Source organism: Giraffa tippelskirchi, chromosome 11 (assembly GCF_054371585.1).
Source record: "Giraffa tippelskirchi isolate mGirTip1 chromosome 11, T2T-mGirTip1v1.2.pri, whole genome shotgun sequence".
In the NCBI taxonomy this organism is placed as follows: Eukaryota; Metazoa; Chordata; class Mammalia; order Artiodactyla; family Giraffidae; genus Giraffa; species Giraffa tippelskirchi.
The window spans coordinates 125,033,008-125,052,448 of NC_137285.1; the positions used below are offsets into that span (position 1 = coordinate 125,033,008).

The 19,441-nt window shown below is 43.0% G+C and overlaps 2 protein-coding genes across 22 annotated transcripts in view; one reads left to right on the forward strand and one right to left on the reverse strand.

The window, feature by feature from the left end:
• Positions 1–7,882, forward strand: part of PPME1 (protein phosphatase methylesterase 1) — a 54,126-nt gene extending 46,244 nt beyond the window's left edge. For 2 of the 10 annotated variants that reach the window (XM_081539573.1, XM_081539569.1), the window contains exons 10-15: positions 1,835–1,964; positions 2,832–2,876; positions 4,480–4,544; positions 5,267–5,334; positions 5,432–5,524; positions 6,661–7,882. In XM_081539573.1, coding sequence (XP_081395699.1) covers positions 1,835–1,964; positions 2,832–2,876; positions 4,480–4,544; positions 5,267–5,334; positions 5,432–5,524; positions 6,661–6,679 — 420 coding nt within the window. In that variant the 3' untranslated portion in view covers positions 6,680–7,882. Of the gene's footprint in view, positions 1–1,772; positions 1,965–2,831; positions 2,877–4,479; positions 4,545–5,266; positions 5,335–5,431; positions 5,569–6,660 lie in introns of those variants that run through there. The other 8 variants (XM_081539574.1, XM_081539572.1, XR_014068414.1 and 5 more) reach the window with 7 other exon arrangements.
• The window catches only part of P4HA3 (prolyl 4-hydroxylase subunit alpha 3), a 74,088-nt gene that overhangs the window by 16,076 nt on the left and 38,571 nt on the right, over positions 1–19,441 (reverse strand). For 5 of the 12 annotated variants that reach the window (XR_014068410.1, XM_081539564.1, XM_081539565.1 and 2 more), the window contains 3 exons: positions 19,279–19,347; positions 17,849–17,945; positions 16,231–16,849 (listed from right to left, as the gene is read on the reverse strand). Coding sequence is in view for 5 of the 12 variants with exons in the window: in XM_081539564.1 (XP_081395690.1) it covers positions 16,779–16,849; positions 17,849–17,945; positions 19,279–19,347 (237 nt within the window). In the remaining 7 variants the exon portion in view is untranslated. Of the gene's footprint in view, positions 1–3,077; positions 4,565–16,230; positions 16,850–17,848; positions 17,946–19,278; positions 19,348–19,441 lie in introns of those variants that run through there. The other 7 variants (XR_014068408.1, XR_014068411.1, XR_014068413.1 and 4 more) reach the window with 4 other exon arrangements.

Consider the following 19,441-nt stretch of genomic DNA (forward strand, 5'->3'; position numbering starts at 1 on the left):
GATAATGTTAGTAATGGCAATTAAATGTAGCAACAACACAAAAAAACAGGCACAGCTTCTTAGGGGCATCTCTGTTTAGCACAGTATAAAAAGTTGTGTTTGAAATGGCCCTGAGACATACATAAGAGGTCAGTTGCATCCATTCTGTTCTGTAAAAGAAAACAAGCTATACATTTTTATTGGGGATGAGGGGACTCCAATATATAATGGTTAAAATACAGGGGAAAAAAGGGAAAACATTATTTTGGTTCTTGAATAAGCTTCAGTTGTCCAAGAGATATTTTTTTTATGCATAAATCTCTTTTTTAAAACTGCTTTATTGAAAAGTTTATAAGAACCTACAACTTTATTTTATAGTTGTAGGTTCTTATTATATTTAGGTTTTAATCCATTTGAGTTCATTTTTATATATTGTCCAACTTCATTCTTTTGCATGTGGGTATTCAGTTTCCCCAGCACTGTTTTTTGAAAAAACTGTCATTTCCCCATTGAATGGTCTCGGCATCCTTATCAAAGATCACTTGACCATATATGTGAGGTTTATTTATGGGTTCTTGAGCTTATTCCATTGCTCTATTTGTCTATCTTTATACCAGTACTGTGCTGTTTTGATTACTGTAACTTTGTAATATATTTTGAAATCGAGTTTGAGTCCTCCAGTTTTGTTCATCTTTGTTAAAATTGTTTTGGTGTTTGGGATCCCTTAATAGCCATATGAACTTTATGGATAAATTAATAAATATTACTCCCTTAGTATTCCATATGAATTTTAGGATAAATTTTTCTATTTTTGCAAACAATGCCATTGGGATTTTGAAAGTGATTGTGTTAAATCTACAAATCACTTTGGGTAACATGAACATCTTAACCATCTGGTGATCTTTAACACAATATATGCTGTCTCATGTTCACTTCTAGATTTTCATATTGTGGTTGATGTGGTATTCCAGTTACTTGTTTCAGTTATAATATTTCAAAATTTTCTTGATGCAAAAAAGTATAGAGAACATTTTATTTGTTCAGCTTGTATTTGATGAGCACATACTCTGTGCCATCTACTTTATATTGAGATTTAACAGATTTTGTTATATTTGGTCATTTCCTTTTTAAAATTACTATTTAAATTATATATAAATTACTGTTTATATAAACATACATATGGAGAAGGAAACGGCAACCCACTCTAGTATTCTTGCCTGGAGAATTCCATGGACAGAGAAGCCTGGTGGGCTACAATCTATGAGGTTGCAAAGAGTCGGACATGACTGAGCATGCTCACACACTAACATACATGTTTACATCATATCATTGTCATATATAAAAATATAAGAATATTTTATCAACATATTTTCAGTTTTCCCTTCTAGTTCTTTCTCAAAGCATACCATATTTTTCCAGTAGTAATCCTAACTTAGATGACATGTTGTACTCTGCTTTTTTCACTTAATGTTATGTCATAAGCATTTTTCCATACTGCAGTGTGTTTTTTGTAGTTATTCTTTTGATAATGTGTTATTTTTGCCAGATGAGTATAAGAAGCTCAATCTTGGCTATACCAATTTACTAGCTTTGTGATCTTAAGAAAGTTTCCTAGGTTCACTGAAACTAATAAAAGTAAAAAGTATACTTCTAATCATCTAAACATGGAAGTACAACAATAACTAAATGTCACAAGGCTGTTATAAGGATTAAATGTATATTAAAATGTCTGGGACATGGTAAGCCCTTAATATGTGCTAGTTTCTTTCCCTTTCCTTTTCCCAAGGACCTAGTTTTTATCCTGTTCCTCCTGGGGTTGCCCTCAGAGACTCAAAACTTGCTCTTACTCCTCCAGACCAAGAAAGACCATCCATACACTTGGAGAATTGAACTGGCAAAAACAGAAAAATACTGGGATGGCTGGTTCCGAGGCTTATCCAATCTCTTTCTTAGTTGTCCTATTCCTAAATTGCTGCTCCTGGCTGGTAAGTGTGCATGTGTATGTATTAGTCAGCCTGGGATGCCGTAACAAAATACTGGGTGGCTTAAACAATTCTGGAAGCTGTAAGTCTGAAATAAGGGTTCCAGCCTGTCAAGTTCTGCTGAGAGCTTTCTTACTGGCTTGCAAACAACCACCTTCTCACTGTGTTCTTATGTGGCAGAGAGTGCGAGAGCAGGCTCTCTGGTGTTTATTCTTATAAGGACACTAATCTTGTCTTATGAGGGCCCTATCTTTGTGACCACATTTAACCTTAATTACTTCCTCATTTAACCTTAATTACCTTCATATCTCCAAATATGGTCCCACTGTGAATTAGGGTTTCATCATATAAATTTTGAGGGGGGACACAATTCAGTCCCTAGCAGCATATGTATATTGTCATCTCAGTTTTGTCTTTCTTAAAAGTGTTTACCATATGGGTAGCAACTTCCAAAATGAAGTACCATCCTTACTCATTTGTGCCCTTTCTCCTTCCTTTGACAAATCCGTAACTAACTAAGCATGAGCATCCACCAGAGATGACCTAATTCTGGCCTGGTCTCTGTACCTGGTCAAGCCCAAGTCCTTCTCCTTGAGTGGTATAAGGATATTCTGAGTAAAAAGGAAATTTAAAAAGTAAAACCTGTTTTCAGAAAGCAGCTTAAATAAGCAAAGTGATTATGGGGAACCTCAGCCTCGAAAGCTTTATGTGGTGAGACTATACCCTCAGGAAGTTAGGATTGGCATTAACATGAATTGAGGATGTCATCATGTTTACCACTTTGTAACAATTTTTACTTCATAACAGCAAAACCTATTTCATACAGCCTTTTCAAGTAAGCTACTTGTGGATTCTCTTATTTTATTCTAGGTGTTGATAGATTGGATAAAGATCTGACTATTGGCCAAATGCAAGGTAAGTTACGAAGAAATTACATTCCTAGGTCCCCTGAGGGCAGAGAAATGGGCAGAGTCATGTGGAAATTTTCTATCTAAAAATGGGAATTATATTACCACATAGACCTCAGAGTTGTAAGAATTAAAGTGATGCAGTATCTTTGAAAGGGGCATTGTAAAGTACTGTGTGCAGATATATTATGAAAGGAGATATTCTGAATACTGGTCAGTATTTTTATTATTGTTAGAATTCTTAGGAAAGGGAAAGGTCCAAGATAACCCAGATACAAAAAGATACAAGTTCTGTTCAGAAGACAACATGATGAGGTGGTAAAAGCAAGGACTCTGCTGTTGGGAGAACTGTGTTTGAGTACTACTACTTTCCTACTAATTTTTTTTCACCCTGGGCAAGTTACTTGACCTGCCTTAGCTTTAATTTTCTCAATCTGTAGAATGAGAAAATTGATGGGAGCCTCACAGGGATTGTGAGGTGTAATAAGTAGGAAAGTGACATGTGCTCACGTTCAGGTGTGTTGGCCAGATGACTGTGGAGGCAGTGGAACCAATTTCATGGAAGCTCTTGGCTTTAGTGCAGATGAAAGGCTTGGTGAAGATGAAGTCAGTAGGCATTGGCAACTGTGGGTTATAGGAAAAAGGTGCCAACTCCAGGGCCAAGGTTTCAGGCTTAAGCAGATTCTGTTCTTGACTTTCCTTCTTTTCTACTTACTCTCCCTGGGCAATCTCATGGCTCCCATTTACATCCTGATAACTCACAAAGCTAAACCTCTGACTCATACCGTTCTCCTGAGGTCCAGACCTGGACCATATATCAAACCTGCTGGACATCTCTGCTTGGATGTCTTATGGCCTTGATGACCAGGGATGGGTTCCATATTCTTTGGTCTCCTTAGAGATCTTGCTTTATCAGTCATCTCTGTGCATTCTTAATAAAATGATCACATTTGTTTTGAGCTTACAGTGTTATACAGGACAGTGTGAAAAAGTGTTTAGTACTGTCTGGAACATAGTTAAGCACTCAGATGGTAACTTATTATTGTAATAATAAATCTCAAAATCTTTCATTTACAAATCCCTTAATGATAAGGCCCCCGCTTACATCTCCAGCCTCATTGTTAACTCTCATGAACACCATCTTCTCAGGAGCAAATACCATTTCATCCTCCGTTTCTTTGTGTAAGTTACTTTTTCTGTGTGGGAAGCCTTCCTGGATCCCTGTTTTATTGCAAAGACCCAGTTCCTGTGTTTTTCCAGTTCCATGTGCTTAGTGTTATCCTAGGAACTACATGCTGCATTAAAATCTGAGTTTTATGTTTTGCTCTCCCACTAGACTATAGTGTAAACAGGAACTGTTTCTATGTGTCTGGCGCAAAATAAATGCATATTAAATAGGTGCAGAAGGAAGAAGTGAAGGGAAATGATTTGCTCAAGGTTACAATGTCAAGTATTACCATCTTCCTCACAGGCTTGTTAATTGGGTCCAGACTGTTGGGGTGGAGTGATGGGGAGGTCCTGGCCTGCTAGCGTGACCTGTGAGGCTGCAGAGATGGTAAGAAGAGGACCATTTTAGTCCTTGAGGTGGCTTTGGTTTATATCTTCCCCAGGGAAGTTCCAGATGCAGGTCCTGCCCCAGTGTGGCCACGCAGTCCATGAGGATGCTCCAGACAAGGTGAGTCTGGTGCTGGATGCCTGTAAAAGGGCAACTGAGAGAGTAACTGTGGATCTCACAGAAGGCAGCATAAGCCTTTGAGTCAGCCTGTGTTGCCCGCAGCAGCTGCTGTGGAGCCTACACACATGCAATTCCACCAGCCCCCCAGACCTCTGCCTGGCAGCTGCTTTTGGTCTTGCCTTTCTGTGTATGGGCTGAGGAGCTACTAGTGCCCTGCTGTTTTACCCAGGGCCCTGTGGTTAAGATGGAGAAGGGAATAGCAACCCACTCCAGTATTCTTGCTTGGGGAATCCCACGAAGAGAGAGGAGCCTCATCCATGGGGTCGCAAAGAGTCGGACACGATTGAGCGACTAACACACTGTGGTTAAGATTGTAAGCTCTACTTTTCCATTATCCCCAAAATCCAGACGGAAGAAGGAATAATTGTGGTAGAAACTGCTCCCTAAAACACATGCACAGTTAGGAACTAATATGTGCTCCTCCTGTAGGAAAAAATTGCTTTGTAACTCTTAAGGGGATAACCAAGCCTTCACATCATTCCTCTTGACTTTTCTGGAGCCATCTCTGCAGGACTCAGGTCCTTTTGCTTTCAGGCTCCCCAGAACTGCAGGACCATGAGTCCACTATAACGCCTCAACTTCCAACAGAAGCCCATAGGACCTCCAAGGCTGAACCCTGTAGCTGCCCTTAACACGGCCTGGAATATCTCTCCCTTTTCCAGGTAGCTGAAGCTGTTGCCACTTTCCTGATTCGGCACAGGTTTGCAGAGCCTATCGGTGGATTCCAGTGGTAAGGAAGTACAAAGATTTAAAGAGCCCAGCAGTACCCCAACAAAGAGATATTTGCAAGGTTGTAAATATCTCTGCCTTACCCCTGCCTGGTTTAGGTCATCATGCTTTTCTTCTTCCTCCTCAACACAGAGCCCAGCGTGTATGTTTCTGCAAAGCCGTGGTTGGTTCTTTCCGTGTGCTCTGGTCCAGTGAGTTGTTGCTAAACTAACATTAAACGGTGCCTAGTCCCCTACCCCCTTTGTGATGTGTAGTTTTTCTTGAGATGCCCCTTCCTGTGGAGGCTGGGATGGGAATTGTCCATTTCCGGGCTCTTAGAAAAATTCTATATGCCTTCTCCTGCCCTGCTGTCGAGGAAGGTGAGGCAGACCTTGAGGCTATGTAGAGATCTGGAGCAGGGTTTCCAACCTCAGCACTGTTAACATTTGAGGCAGGTAATCCTTTGTGGTGGTGGGGCTGTTCTGTGCACTGTAGCATGATGAACAATATCCCTGGACTTTACATACTAGGAACCAGTAGCACCCTCTCAACACACACAGTTGTGACAAGCAAAAATGTTCCCAGATTTTACCTAATGTCTTAAGGGAGGCAAAGGCATTCCCAGTTGGGAACCACTGGTCTAGAGGAAAAAGGATGCCTCTCATCTTAGGAAACTCTGTCGGATTGGGAGACACAGTAGATTTCTTTGTGGAGGAGGAGGAAGAGAGGCATGGTGACCCAAACCACATGGTCCTGGTCCCACCTCAAGGAGATCCCAGTCTTTGCTGCAGAAGGCCCCATCCTCACAGAGCCCCACAGGCCATATGAAGAGTCATGCCTGCCAGTTGGAAAGTCTCTTTTCTGATTCTGATGATGGTCCAGGGGAACTTGTTCCCCACCCTCAGAAAGTTTGAAGAAAAAATGTTGAAGAAACAGAAACAGTTGCTACATCAGGGAGTTCTGAATGCCAGGGTGTAAGCAGTGTGGATGACAGAGCAAGATGGGCATTGAAAATGATGACAGGAGCCTGGTACAGTGAGCCACAGTGATTCCCTGATGTCAAACCACCCCTCAAGCAACTGACCATTGATGGATCCCAGGAATCAACAATACTTAGTTTCTCTCAGTAAGCAGTGTCTGGGGGCCCTAGCCCATTTGGAGCTGTGGTCAGGTCAGCCATCCACTGAGAGCACACCCTGTGTCTAGCCCTGGATGGGGCTGAGAAGAGGTGGAGAGATCTGCAAAGGCCTTGGTGATCACTAGGGAGGGCTTCTTGGATGAGACAGCGTAAGCGGGGGAAGCTAGTGACAGTCACATTTGTTTTCCATTCTCTTTCCACTCTTCACAGTGTGTTTCCTGGCTGTTAGTGACCTGCTCTCCTTCCCTCCCTCAACATTGAGCTCTGTTGTAAATACATCGCACCAGAGGCCACTGTGATGCCGCTGTCTCCTCCTCACCATCCCGCCCGACCATGTGACACCGGCTCCCTGTAGACGGGCGTCCCCAGATGTACAAACCCTTTCCTGTATTCCTGCCCAAAGCATTGTTTTCCAAGGTCTTTGATCAGCATTGGTCTCCCCAGTCTAAGTCTCCCCAGCTCCTCTCCCTTCCCTGTTCAGGGATAGCTCCTGCCTGTCCTCCCTGCCTTGCCTTGGGTGAAGCCTCCATCAGAAACGCCACTCCGGGCCCCTGTTCCTGGCATTAGGCAATGTACCTGGGTCCCCATGTTTCCCCAGGTACAGGGACCTCCATTGGTTAAGATTGTTCTTGCCATGGTCCTGCCCTGCCTTATGGGCTGGACCATGTGCAAGATGGTCTTTATTTTTCCCTTTTAAATAAAACAACAGTCAGGTACCTTTTTATCCCCATCTTACTCTTCTAGGCTTGGAAGACCCAGAGAGGTCAGGATCTCATCCTTAGGTAGAGGGAGGGGTGGTAGATAGCATCACAAGAAACTAGCCTGAAAATCAGGCTCAGCCAGTCCAAGCACATGACCTCCCATCTGGGGAGGGCCCACGTCCCACTCCCACATGTCTGGGCACCTGCCCTGGGCTGAGGCCAGGCTGCTCCAGGGGCCTCTTGAGCCCTCACCTGCCATAGAGCAACCCAGGTTGACAACAGCCCATGCACAAAGCCACAGGCTAAGGCCTGTGGAGTTGTTTTTAAGAAGCAGATTTAACCATTTTCATAGTTGGTCCCTGGAGGTATGCAGAGTGCCCGCTTGCCTTTTCTAGACCCACAGCTTATCTTAGTCGTTTGTGGTTTCCTTGTCACCCTTTATAGAAACAGTACAGTCCAGGATCCTCAACATTTGCCCTCTTCCAGCTGCCTCATCACAGCACTTCAGCCTCCCTGCTGCCCAGGCACGCCATTTCCAAGGGTAGGGAGGGGCAGTCTTGCAGCCCATCTTTTCTGTGACTGTCTTAAGTGATGCGTAGCCCCCTCCACCTTTTGACCCCACAACTTCCTATCCCTGTCCTGCTGCAGGGTCGAAGTCTGGGACCTTCTTTGTTTCTTTGTTGTTTATGACCTTGTTTAAAGAAAATAAATATCTCTCAACCTTTATCTGATCTTTCTCTATGGAGTTGTCCTTATTTCTGTTGATCTAGGGGTTGGGGACAGTTCATTGGATTTAGTCACCATAGAGCTCCAGAAAAGCCTGTTTGTTTCCTGCAGCCCATCAACATCTTATGCTCTGCCTGCTCCCCAGAGCCAGAATGCCCATTAGAATGGACAGAGCCAGCCTCCACTGCAGCCAGGGAGACTAGATTCCAATCCTCTCTCTTCTAGTTATGTACTGTGTTGACTTTGACCTAGAACAGGACAGTCTGTGCATTGTCCACATGACCTTAAGCTCTCAGTTTTGCATCTGCTAATCCCCAATGTTTGTCTGCAAGCTCAAGCCACCTCCTCAACTCTAGACACTTAGGTCTGTCTACTTGTCCAGATGACCAAAAGCCACTCACATTGACCATTCCTAAAGTTGAACTTACCTTCCCCCTAAAACTTGTTCCTGGCTCAGTAGTGATAGGTTCCCCCATCTCTCCACTGGTCTAAACCAGGCAGCCAAGGTGTCCTTGATGGCTTCCTCTCTTATATTCACAACTGCTGTCCATTCTCTGTTATATGTCTCCTCCTCTCCTTGCCACAGCCCCTCCCCTGGCTATTCTCTACACATTGTTGGAGTCCCCTTCTTAGCAGGTTTTGGAGCTAGGCTGCCTAAATTAGAACCTAAGGCACATCCCTTACTGGATGTATGAGATAGCTAAGTACTTTTCTCTCTTTGTGCTTTGGTTTCCTCATGTGAAAAATAGAGGTCAACAGTATTTACCCCATAGGGTCTTGAGGACTACAGGCTAAGTTAATATAGGTTAACTCTCTCAGTAACTGACGTAGGGTAAGCACCTAATAAATAGTTCCTATCATGTGACTCCCATATTATAGTTAAGACCTTCTTTACTCAGAGTAGCCTGTGGTCAGTAGCATTAAGTATCATCTGGAAGCTTGTTCAAGATTTTGTCCTTACCCCAGACCTATTGAGTCAGTACTGATCTGCATTCCAACAAGCACATTATTCTGAGAAGTTCTTGTTTGGATGTTCACTAAATATATCTGAGTAAAGCATGAGCTCCCTAGCAGAGAAGAAAAGTCCCTTGTGTGTTCTGTGTGCTTCCACCAAGCCCTTCTGGGGGAGGGAGGGGCCTACCAAGGTCTATTTGCTGGGCTGTTTGCACTCTGTCCACAGGGGGGCAGCATGGTCAAATGTGTTTTTCAGGGACATAGCCAATTTTGTTCACCAGGTTAAGTCATAATAGTCATCAAAGTGGAGCAGCTAATTCACCTTGCACACAACTATTTAATCCTCATGGCAACCCTATGAAGTAGGTGATGTTGTCATATGACAGGCAGGCATTAGGTCCAAATTCATATAGCTCAGAAGATGTGGTGTCAGAATTCAAACTTAGGGTTTTTTCCTCTTTACACTGCCTCCTGGACAATATAGGGGACCCTGGGCAGAAGTCATTTTGGTACAGATACCTGGCAAGAGCATTATGACCAGGCTTGATGGATGAAGACTAAGAAACATTCACTTAACTTTATATTAGATACTCTGCTAGTCACATCTTAATCTTTTTGTATCCTTGTGAAGTATGGGCATTATTGTTCCCAACTTATTATTTTTTTTAAAGTTCACATAAATTGTCATTATTTTTTAAATTTAAGTATATTATTTTTTTAATTTAAATTGATTTACAATGTGTTAGGTTCAGGTGTAGAGCAAAGTGGTTTAGTTATATATATATATATGTTCTTTTTCAGATTCTTTTCCATTTCAGGTTATTATGAGATATTGAATATAGTTCCCTGTATGAAATAGGTCATTGTTGTTTATCTACTTTATGCACAATATTTTGTGTATACATTAATCCCAAACTCCTAATTTACCCCTCCTCCAACCTTTCCCTTTTGGGAACCATAAATTTGTTTTTGAAGTCTGTGAGTCTTTGTTTTTTAAATAAATTCATTTGTATCAATTTTTTAGATTCCATATAGAAGTGCTTTCATGATATGTGTCTTTTTTTGTCTGGATATAATCTCTAGGTCCATCCACATTGCTGGAGATGGCATTATTTCATTCTTTTTATGGCTAAGTAGTATTCCATTGCGGAGAAGGCAATGGCACCCCACTCCAGGACTCTTGCCTGGAAAATCCCATGGACAGAGGAGCCTGGTAGGCTGCAGTCCATGGGGTCGGGAAGAGTTGGACACGACTGAGCAACTTCACTTCCACTTTTCACTTTCGTGCGTTGGAGAAGGAAATGGCAACCCACTCCAGTATTCCTGCCTGGAGAATCCCAGGGACGGAGGAGCCTGGTGGGCTGCTGTCTATGGGGTCGCACAGAGTTGGACACGACTGAAGCGACTTAGCAGCAGCAGCAGTATTCCATTGTGTATACATACACACCATATCTTTATACATTCATCTGTTGATGGACATTTAGGTTGCTTCCATGTCTCAGCTACAGTAAATAGTGCTGCAGTGAACATTGGGGTGCCTGTTATCTTTCAAATTAAGAGTTTTCGTCTTCTCCAGATACATGCTCAGGAGTGGAATCGCTGGATCATATGGCAACTCTATTTTTAGTTTTTTAAGGAACTTCCAGACTGTCTTCCATAGCGGCTGCACCGATTTACATTCCTACCAACAGTGTAGGAGGGTTCCCTTTTCCTTACACCCTTTCCAGCATTTATTATTTGTAGACTTTTTGATGATGGCCATTCTGACTGGTGTGAAGTAATACTTCACTGTAGTTTTGATCTGTATTTCTTGACAAGTTAGTGACGCTAAACATCTTTTCATGTGCCTATTGGCCCATCTGCATGTCGTCTTTGGAGAACTGTCTATTCAGGTTTTCTGCCCATTTTTGGATTGGGTTATTTTGATACTGAGCTATATGAGTTGTTTGTATATTTTGGAAATTAATTCCTTGTCGTTCACATCATTTGCAAATACTTTCTCCCATTCTGTAGGTTGTTCTTTCATTTTGTTTATGCTGTACTTTGCTGTGCAAAAGCTTTTAACTTTAGTTAGGTCCCATTTGTTTATTTTTGCTTTTATTTCCATCACTTTAGGCAAAAGATCCAAAAAAATAGCGCTGTGATTTATGTCAAAGAGTGTTCTATGTTTTCCTGCAGAAGTTTTTATAGTATCTAGTCTTTTTTTTTAAATAATTTATTTGTTATTTTTGTGATGAATCTTCATTGCTACACAGGCTTTTCTCTAGTTGTGGAGAGCAGGGGCTACTCTTGAGTTGCAGTACATGGGCTTCTCATTACAGTAGCTTCTCCTGTTGTGGAGCACAGGCTCAGTAGTCGTGGTATGTGGGCTTAGTTGCTCCACAGTATGTGGGATCTTCCCAGACCAGGGGTTGAACCTGAGTCTCCTGTTTTGGCAGGCAGATTCTTTACCACTGAGCCACCAGGGAAGCCCAGTATCTGGTCTTATATTTAGGTCTTTAATCCATTTTGAGATGTTAGAGGATGTTCTAATTTCAGTCTTTTACATGTAGCTATCCAGTTTTTCCCCAATTTAAAGGCAAAGAAACTGAATTTCAGAGATGTGAAATGACTTGCCCACAGACATGGCTAGGAGGTGGGAGCATCTTTGAGCATTCCACTATATCCTAGTAGAGAAGAGACCATTCATATGTTCCCATAACGTATTCTTTTTTTTTTTTTTAATTGAAGGGTAATTGCTTTACAGTATTGTGTTGGTTTCCACATAATGTACTCTTAAGGAGCACCTACTATATGCTGGATGTAGCATCCTTGTGAAGCCTACAGATCATCACTCCAAACTCAGGAAGAAAATAAAGGAGACCCTTGGACCCTTTGAATGAAGGATTTCCACAAAGCCAGAAGGAACATATTTGGGTCAAACCAGAGGCCATTCTGTCAGACACATAGATTATGAATGTCCAAGGAGAACTTCCCAAAAGAAGAAGGTGGGCAAATGGGGTAGACACAGATCTAATGTTGGGGTCAGAATCTTGAGATTGAGAAGACTCAAAGGGCTGAGGAGAGTTGGGCACGACTTCTTGTTATTATCCTCTTCTAAAGCTGCTATTACAAGCATTTATTTGCTGATTAAGCAAACCTGAGCAGTTTCTCTGTGCCAAGCTTCCAATTGACTCTGGAGACAGATATAAATAATGAGGCCTTTCAGATGAGCTCATAGTCTAGAGACCATTTTACAAACAGTGACCACACTGTACAAAGGGAAGGGGACAACTAAACCTCTTTGGAAACAGGTGAGGGATAGTTTCACAAGGTAGGTAGCATTTGAGTTGAGCTTTGAAGCATCGTCACAGGGTGGAGGTGGAGAAGGGAAACACACTGCAGGGAAAGCAGGCAGCATGCACAAGCCCAGGAAGGTCAGTCTGACACAGCTGGTAGACTAGTATGATCAGTGTGGCTGGAGTAAAAGCTGTGACAGGAGAGGTTGAAGGAGGCAGGATATAAAGGCCTATAGTGGCAAGATGGGGAGTTGCCAGCCACTAAGGAAAGTCACTCTGGTACCTGTGGAAATGGACTGCAGGCACTGGACTAGATAGTAGTAAAGAGGCAATGGTAGTCTAGGTAAAAGGCAAAGGTATTCTGAACTAGGTAAGTGCTGCAGGGATGAGAGGAGGAGAAAGGCTTGATATTTTAGAGGTGGAATGGAGAAAACAAACTGATTTGGACAGTGAGGTGCCAAGAACACTTAAGTTGGAATCAAGGGCCTGTATCATCAGAACTGGAGCTGGGGAATTAGAGGGTCATGACTTTTAACAAGGGGAAAGCAAGAAAAGAATCTACAACAGGAGTTGAGAAAGCAAACAGCAGTCATACCATTTCCTGAAGGGACAGTATTTTGTTTGTAATCTTCAAGCCAACTCTTCTCCTGCCCCAGCTGGCTGCTCCATCAGTGGCCAGAGTCAACACATTCTCAGTCTGGGTCCAGAGCTCAGAAAGTTATGTAAACTCAAGAGGCTCCCATATTCCTAGAGCTGGCTTCCTCTCGCAGCAGTTTGCTAGAAACCCCAGCTGGTAGCCAGGCAAAACCTTGAAACCTGAGACAAGCCAAGTGGCTGGCCTTAGAGGTGGATGGAGGAAACAGTTAACTGGGTAGTTAACTGAGCAATACAAGGAGAGAGGTTTTTTTTCCCCCTATAATCAATGTTTCAGTGTTTCACCACTGAGTATGATGTTAGGTGTGGGTTTGTCATATATGGCCTTTACTATGTTGAGGTAGGTTCCTTCTATGCCCACTTTCTGGAGAGTTTTTATCATAAATGTTGAATTTTATCAAAAGCTTTTTCTGCATCTATTGAGATGATCACATAATTTTTATTCAGTTTGTTAATATGGTGTATCACACTGATGTGTGGATGTTGAAGAATCCTTGCATCCCTGAGATAAATCCCACTGGATCATGTTGTATGATCCTTTTTACTGGAGTCAGTCTGCTAGCATTTCATTAAGGACTTCTGCATCTACATCAGTGCTACTGGCTTGTAATTTTCTCTTTTTTTGTGATATCTTTGTCTGGTTTTGGTATCATAGCGATGGTAGCCTCACAGAATGAGTTTGGAAGTGTTCCTTCCTTTGCAGTTTTTTTGGAATTGTTTCAGAAGGGTAAGTGTTAACTCTTTAAATGTTTGGTAGAATTTGCCTGTGAAGGCCTCTGCTGCTGGACTTGTTTGTTGCTGCGTGTGTGCTAAGTCGCTTCAGTCCTGTCTGACCCCATGGACTGCAGCCCACCAGGCTCCTCTGTCCATGGGATTCTCCAGGCAAGAATACTGGAGTAGGTTGCCATACTCTCCTCCAGGGGATCTTCCTGACCTGGGGATGAAACCCATGTCTCTTAATGTCTCTTGCATTGGCACTTTCCCACTGGCGCCACCTGGGAGTTCTGTTGGGAGTTTTAAAATTACTGATTCAGTTTCAGTACTGGTAAATATGAATTGGTAATTCATATTTTCTATTTCTTTCTAGGTCCATAGATGGACCTAAAGATTATCATACTAAGTGAAGTAAGCTAGACAGAGAAAGACAAATATCTCATGATATTGCTTATATGTGGAAACTAAAAAAATGATACAAAAGAACTTATTTACAAACCAGAAACAGACTCACAGACATAGAAAACAAGCTTATGGTAACCAGAGGGGAAAAGGGCGGGGGGTAAATTAGGAGTCTGAGGCTAACATAGACACACTACTATATATAAAATAGATAACCAACAAGGACCTGCTGTATAGCACAGGGATACTCAATATCTTGTAATAATCTATAAGGGAAAAGAACCTGAAAAGATGACTGTATGACTGAATCACTGATATATATATTACTGAATCACTTCACTGTACACCTGAAACTATACTTCAATTAAAAATTTTTTTCTTTGCTATAAAAAAATTTTTATTGGCATATAGTTGCTTTACAGTGTTGTATGAATCTTAAAACAAATTTTAAAAGATCTTTGGGGAGACACCTGTATTTTGAATCCTACCTCTGCCACTTTATAGCTATGTAACCTCAGGCAAGTTACATATTCTCTGCCTCAGTTTCCCTCATCTATAAAATGGAGATGATAATAGTACCTGTTCATTGTGAGGCTTGAAGGAGGCAAGTACACCTACCTCAATTCTTAGCACAGTGCCTGGCCAAGAGTACGTGGTCAGTATGTTACTACTGACAATGATAATGGTCATTAACGTAAAGAATCTTCCCTAGAGCAAGTCTTGTGAGGATACAAGTGCAACACCAGGAGCCCAGTTTGGAGAGAAAGCTGTTAGAAAAACGTCTGAAGAATAGCACAAGAAAGAAAAGCAAAATTATAAACAAGCTATGCACCAAGCCTTGGTCAGTCCTATTTAGAAATAGCTACCTACATACTAAGCATTGTTGGGACCCCACAGCTGCACCCCTTTCTCTAAACTCCCCTCACCTGCCTGAAGACAGATGCTCCAAAAGGAACTCAATTGTCTGAAATTCCCTCAAGAGTTTTACCAACCAAGGAAAACTGCACAGGAGAAGGGACCACAAGTGGACACCACACCCAGACAAACAATCACTATCATATCTCCCGTCTATGGGCCCTTTTCTAAGGGCTCTTCATTGTTCCTAAAAATCTAAGAGGCTTACCTCCCCTCTTTCCTTTCTCTCTCAAGATAGTATTTCATTCTGAGTTCTAAGCCACCTCAGGAAATTACTCATTTTCCCTTGGGTATCTCCCATGTATACATGATATATACATGTTAACAAACTTCTTTATTTTCCTCTTGTTAATATGTCTTTTACTATAGAGGTTTCAGAACCTCTATAAGAACTCAGAACTCCTAAGAACTCTGGAGGGGAAAAGTGTTTTTCCTCACCTATGTGACAGTAATTTAGTAAGAGGGCTTCCAGAGTCCTGATGCACTCAGCAGAAATATTGGTGACAGGTGCTCACAGAGGCTCTGCTGGACCCCGGATATCAGCACACCAGAACCTTTTCCTTGGGGCCCCCAGAGCTCTGGGAGGCAGAAATCCTGACGTGTGGTACAGGGAGGGGGCAGAGGCAGCACAGCATCTAAGCATCTAGCCTTTTACCTGTGTGGCTTCTCTGTGAGCACAACATACACCCCCATCTCTTGAGGAAACTGAGCCAAGCTGCCTAGAATGTTCACTTTGCACAAGTGCTCAAATATCAGTCACTTATCACTGCAGCCTTAGCTCATGCTAGTCCTGCTGGGAAGTGCTTCTCCCCATTAGCCTCTGCCTATAAAAATCCTACCTGTCCTCCAAAGCATAGCTCAAACGAGGCCTTCTTACTCATTTATCCAAAAATATTTGCTGAATGCCTACTTATTTGAAACAGACCTTTTTATGGGGGATACCAAGAGGTATAAGGAGTGCAAGCAGCCAAGCAAATAAACAACTACTGAAAAATTCAGTGAGATGGGGACTACAATAGAGGCATTTACAAAGTAGAGAGGTCTTAAAGCATTTACCATGCAGGGCAGGCAACTGACCACAATTAAATGAATACAGTAACTTTGAGAAAAGTGTTAGGAAGAAAATAAAGTTGGCCTATGTGAACAAAATGGCTAGAAGGATGGGTGTCAAGTTTTCTCTGAAGCAACACTGAGTCAAGAGTGGAATGGTGAAGAGGGCTCAGCCCCAGTGGGAGCAGTGAGTCCAGAGACCTGAAGAGTGGGACCGATGTCGGTTTTAAGAAATAGAAAGAATGTGTCTGGAATGCACTGAGCGGGGAGTGGTGGGAGATGAGCCAAGATGAGATTATACATAAATAAAACATTTTGCTCTGCTGTTTTCACATAACGTTACAATGTACGAATGTTCATAGTTGTGGAAAATGATCTGTAAACACTTTTGATGACTATTAAAACACTTTAATGGCTGTATTTAAAAATCGTATTTTTTTAAAAAGTTACTGTCTGCTTTAAAAAAGTCATCACATGAGGTACACTCCTGATACAGAGACACCCCCTGCTCAGCCTTCAGCAGGAGTCAGTGGGCAGAAGGGCACGTGGGAGTCAGGTGCCACCTGCTGGGGTCCTCACTGCCACTTCTGGGCCCCTGTGGTCAAGGCTCAAGTGGCGAAAGCCCCACTGACCAAACCCTGGAGACTGTTGATATGCCCTGTTTCCAACAGACAGTCTGAGCTCCAGAAACTTCCCTCTCCAGCCTTCGTGCCCTCCTTTGTCTTGTTCATTCTGCTGTGAGTCATGGCTTGAGGAGAAACAATGTGACCCCTGCTAGAGACCACTTCCTTGTCTCCCATTTGCAAGGTACAGACAATGCTGACAAGGGCCTCCTCCAGAAGCTTGCTCCCCTTTCTCCTCTCTTACCCTAGTTTTTGACTTCTGGCTTCTTTGGAAAGCCGAAGGACTCCTCCAGCTTCTCTCTGCCAACATTTTAGTCTTCAGGTCTCGAGCTGCAGGGTCTGCGGAATTCCTGTCCGTACTCGTGTATCCACTTGTTGGCCACTGGGGGAGAACAGGGAGGAAGAAGAGCAGGCTCAGCAGATCAGAGAGAGGCGATACTCACACGGTCATGAAATTCGATACCCTTGGTGACTCGCTTGCCTCACCTTGGTCCCAGGCCTGTCACAGACTACAAGATGTTGCTTCCAGCAGCAATAAAGAGCAAGAAGGGCAGTGGCCCCTGGAAAAAGTCCCCACAGGTCCTGTCTACTAGAGACTTAATTTTCAAACCCATGGGTACTGTGATCACTTACCCTTCATGTAGCTCCTGAAAGCCCCTCCTCCCACAGGGTATCATTTCAGGGTAGGGAGAGCAAAGGCATGGATCCCCCTAGTCAGGTCCCCCTCAGCACAAGAGTCCCTCTTCTACTCCTTTTTCTGTCTTAAGAGCTAAGTTCTTGTGGACACATGTATGATGTGAGCGTGTCCCTTACTTACCTATCTCTTCCTTGTTTGACCTCTCCTCATGGGAAAGCACCTGATGGTTTTCTGCTTGGAACAGAGGAGTGGGACTTTGCACCGATTCTTCTTTAGTTATACTGAGGAATCAGGGCCTGTCTGGTCAGGCCAGTCAACTGACTGACACCAGCTATAGGACAGAAGCCTCCCCTTTATGGGCTCCCAATGTCCTGGTGACCGCTAGCCCAGAATTTGATCACCTCAATGTGATGTGGCATTGTTATGAAGCCTTTTTTCCCCTAATTTTGTTATTTTCCATTTAATTTTTTTAAGTTGATGTGTTGTATTTTCATTTTTATTCACTTCAAGAAATTTTCTTCTTTATTTCTTTTGGCCATGCAGTATGTGGGATCTGAGTTCCCAGACCAGAGATCAAATCCAGGGCCCTGCAATGGAAGCTTGGAGTTTTAACCACTGGGCCACCAGGGAATCCCTGTTACGAAGCTTTTGGAATGAAAGGCTATGTTATTTTCTATCAAACCCCGCTTTCACTTTCCCCTGAACCCCTCACCCCTCTTCTGTGCCCAGAAAGGCAGGCCTTACCCCATTTATCTCCTGCCAGGACAGGACAGCCAGCATGAAGTGTGTCACCATCCCCCTCACCACTCCGACGCAGGTTCCACCAAAATAGTGCTGCATTCTGAAAGCAAGCAGACCCCGCCCCAGGAAAGGTCAGCCCAGAATCTCAGTCCTAGGGAGGCACTTGACTGAGGGCAAATGGGTGTATGTCATTAACCAGGAAAACTGTCCATGCAGATGGGGGCAAGGAATACATAAAATGGCACAAAATGGTAGACAAGCTACCATTGACTCATTCACTGATGCATTACTTATTGAGGGCCCTGCCCTACTCCAGACCCTGTGGATGCAGAGACAAATCATGATCAATTCTGCTCTCAGGGAGCTCATAGTCTTGTGGGAGAGAGACATAAAAACAAACCAGGAGACTGACAGGTGCCAGGGGAAAGGGGAGCACAGAGTGTCACGGGATCACTGAGGACAAGCACTCAACAAAAAGCACAAGGGGGAGCAAAATATTCCTCACACAAGTAAGAACTTAATTCCATGCTTAGCCTTCCTTAGGCACTTCCTAGTAACACCCCCAGGAAGCAGGCATCATTGTCATTTCCACCTTAGCAGCAAGGAAGTTGAGGCTTAGGGGCTTTAAATAACGGAACTAAGAAGGATCAACGTCAGGACTCAAACCTAGGTGTTCTGACTCCAAATCTTCTATGTTCTTTCTACCTCCTATACTCAGATTTCTCTCCTACACACTTACTTTAACCCTGGCCAAACCCCGGAATTTTGATAAATACCCAGCATTTACTTATTGAATGCTTAGGAAGTGCTGGGTACTGTGCTAAGGGCTAGGAGGCACAATCTCAATTATTTGTCTTCATTTCATTCCTGAAGTAATTAAGGGCTGCCATCCCTGATTGACTGATTGATTGCTCTGAAATTTGGGGGAGATACTCATTCATTAAGTAAACCTCTTACCACATTGGCCCTCCTCTAATGCCTAGGTTGACTTGAGAGCTCTTCTTGCACTATCCCATTACTGCCTGTTAACCTCTCCCTGAGCTCCTGGAGGCAAGGGCTATGACCTTTCCTCTGTACTCTGAGTGCCTCTAGCCCCCAGTATTTACTCAAAGAATGATTGAAGGGACCAGATGCTGCTGAGATTCTGAAGGGGAATACAAGATTTCTCACCTTTGAGGAGTTCTATTGTAATAGAAAGGCAGACATGAAATCATCTACTTGTAATAAAAGTGTAAATAAGATTAAAAAAATAGAGGTACAAGTAAATGCAGTAGTCAAGAAAACTGAGGAACTATCTTTGATTCTGGGAATCAAGAAAGACCTCTTTTTTGCCCCCCTCCCAGGACAGGTGTGCAAGCACAGACAGCACAGAAGTTGAGGTGTTAGTTCCAACAATCCTAAAAATCATCCATTGGCATCAGACCCACACTCACCTTGACCACAGGAACGCTGAAGTTGCCGTAGATGAAGGCTGTGGCTCCTCCGGCTTCCACCGAGCTCAACTACAAGGCCAAAGGGAAAGCCTGAATTGAAATAGCCCGACTGCCTTACTCTGCTCCATGTGACATCTGATGTCATTTCTGCATAAATTTCCCT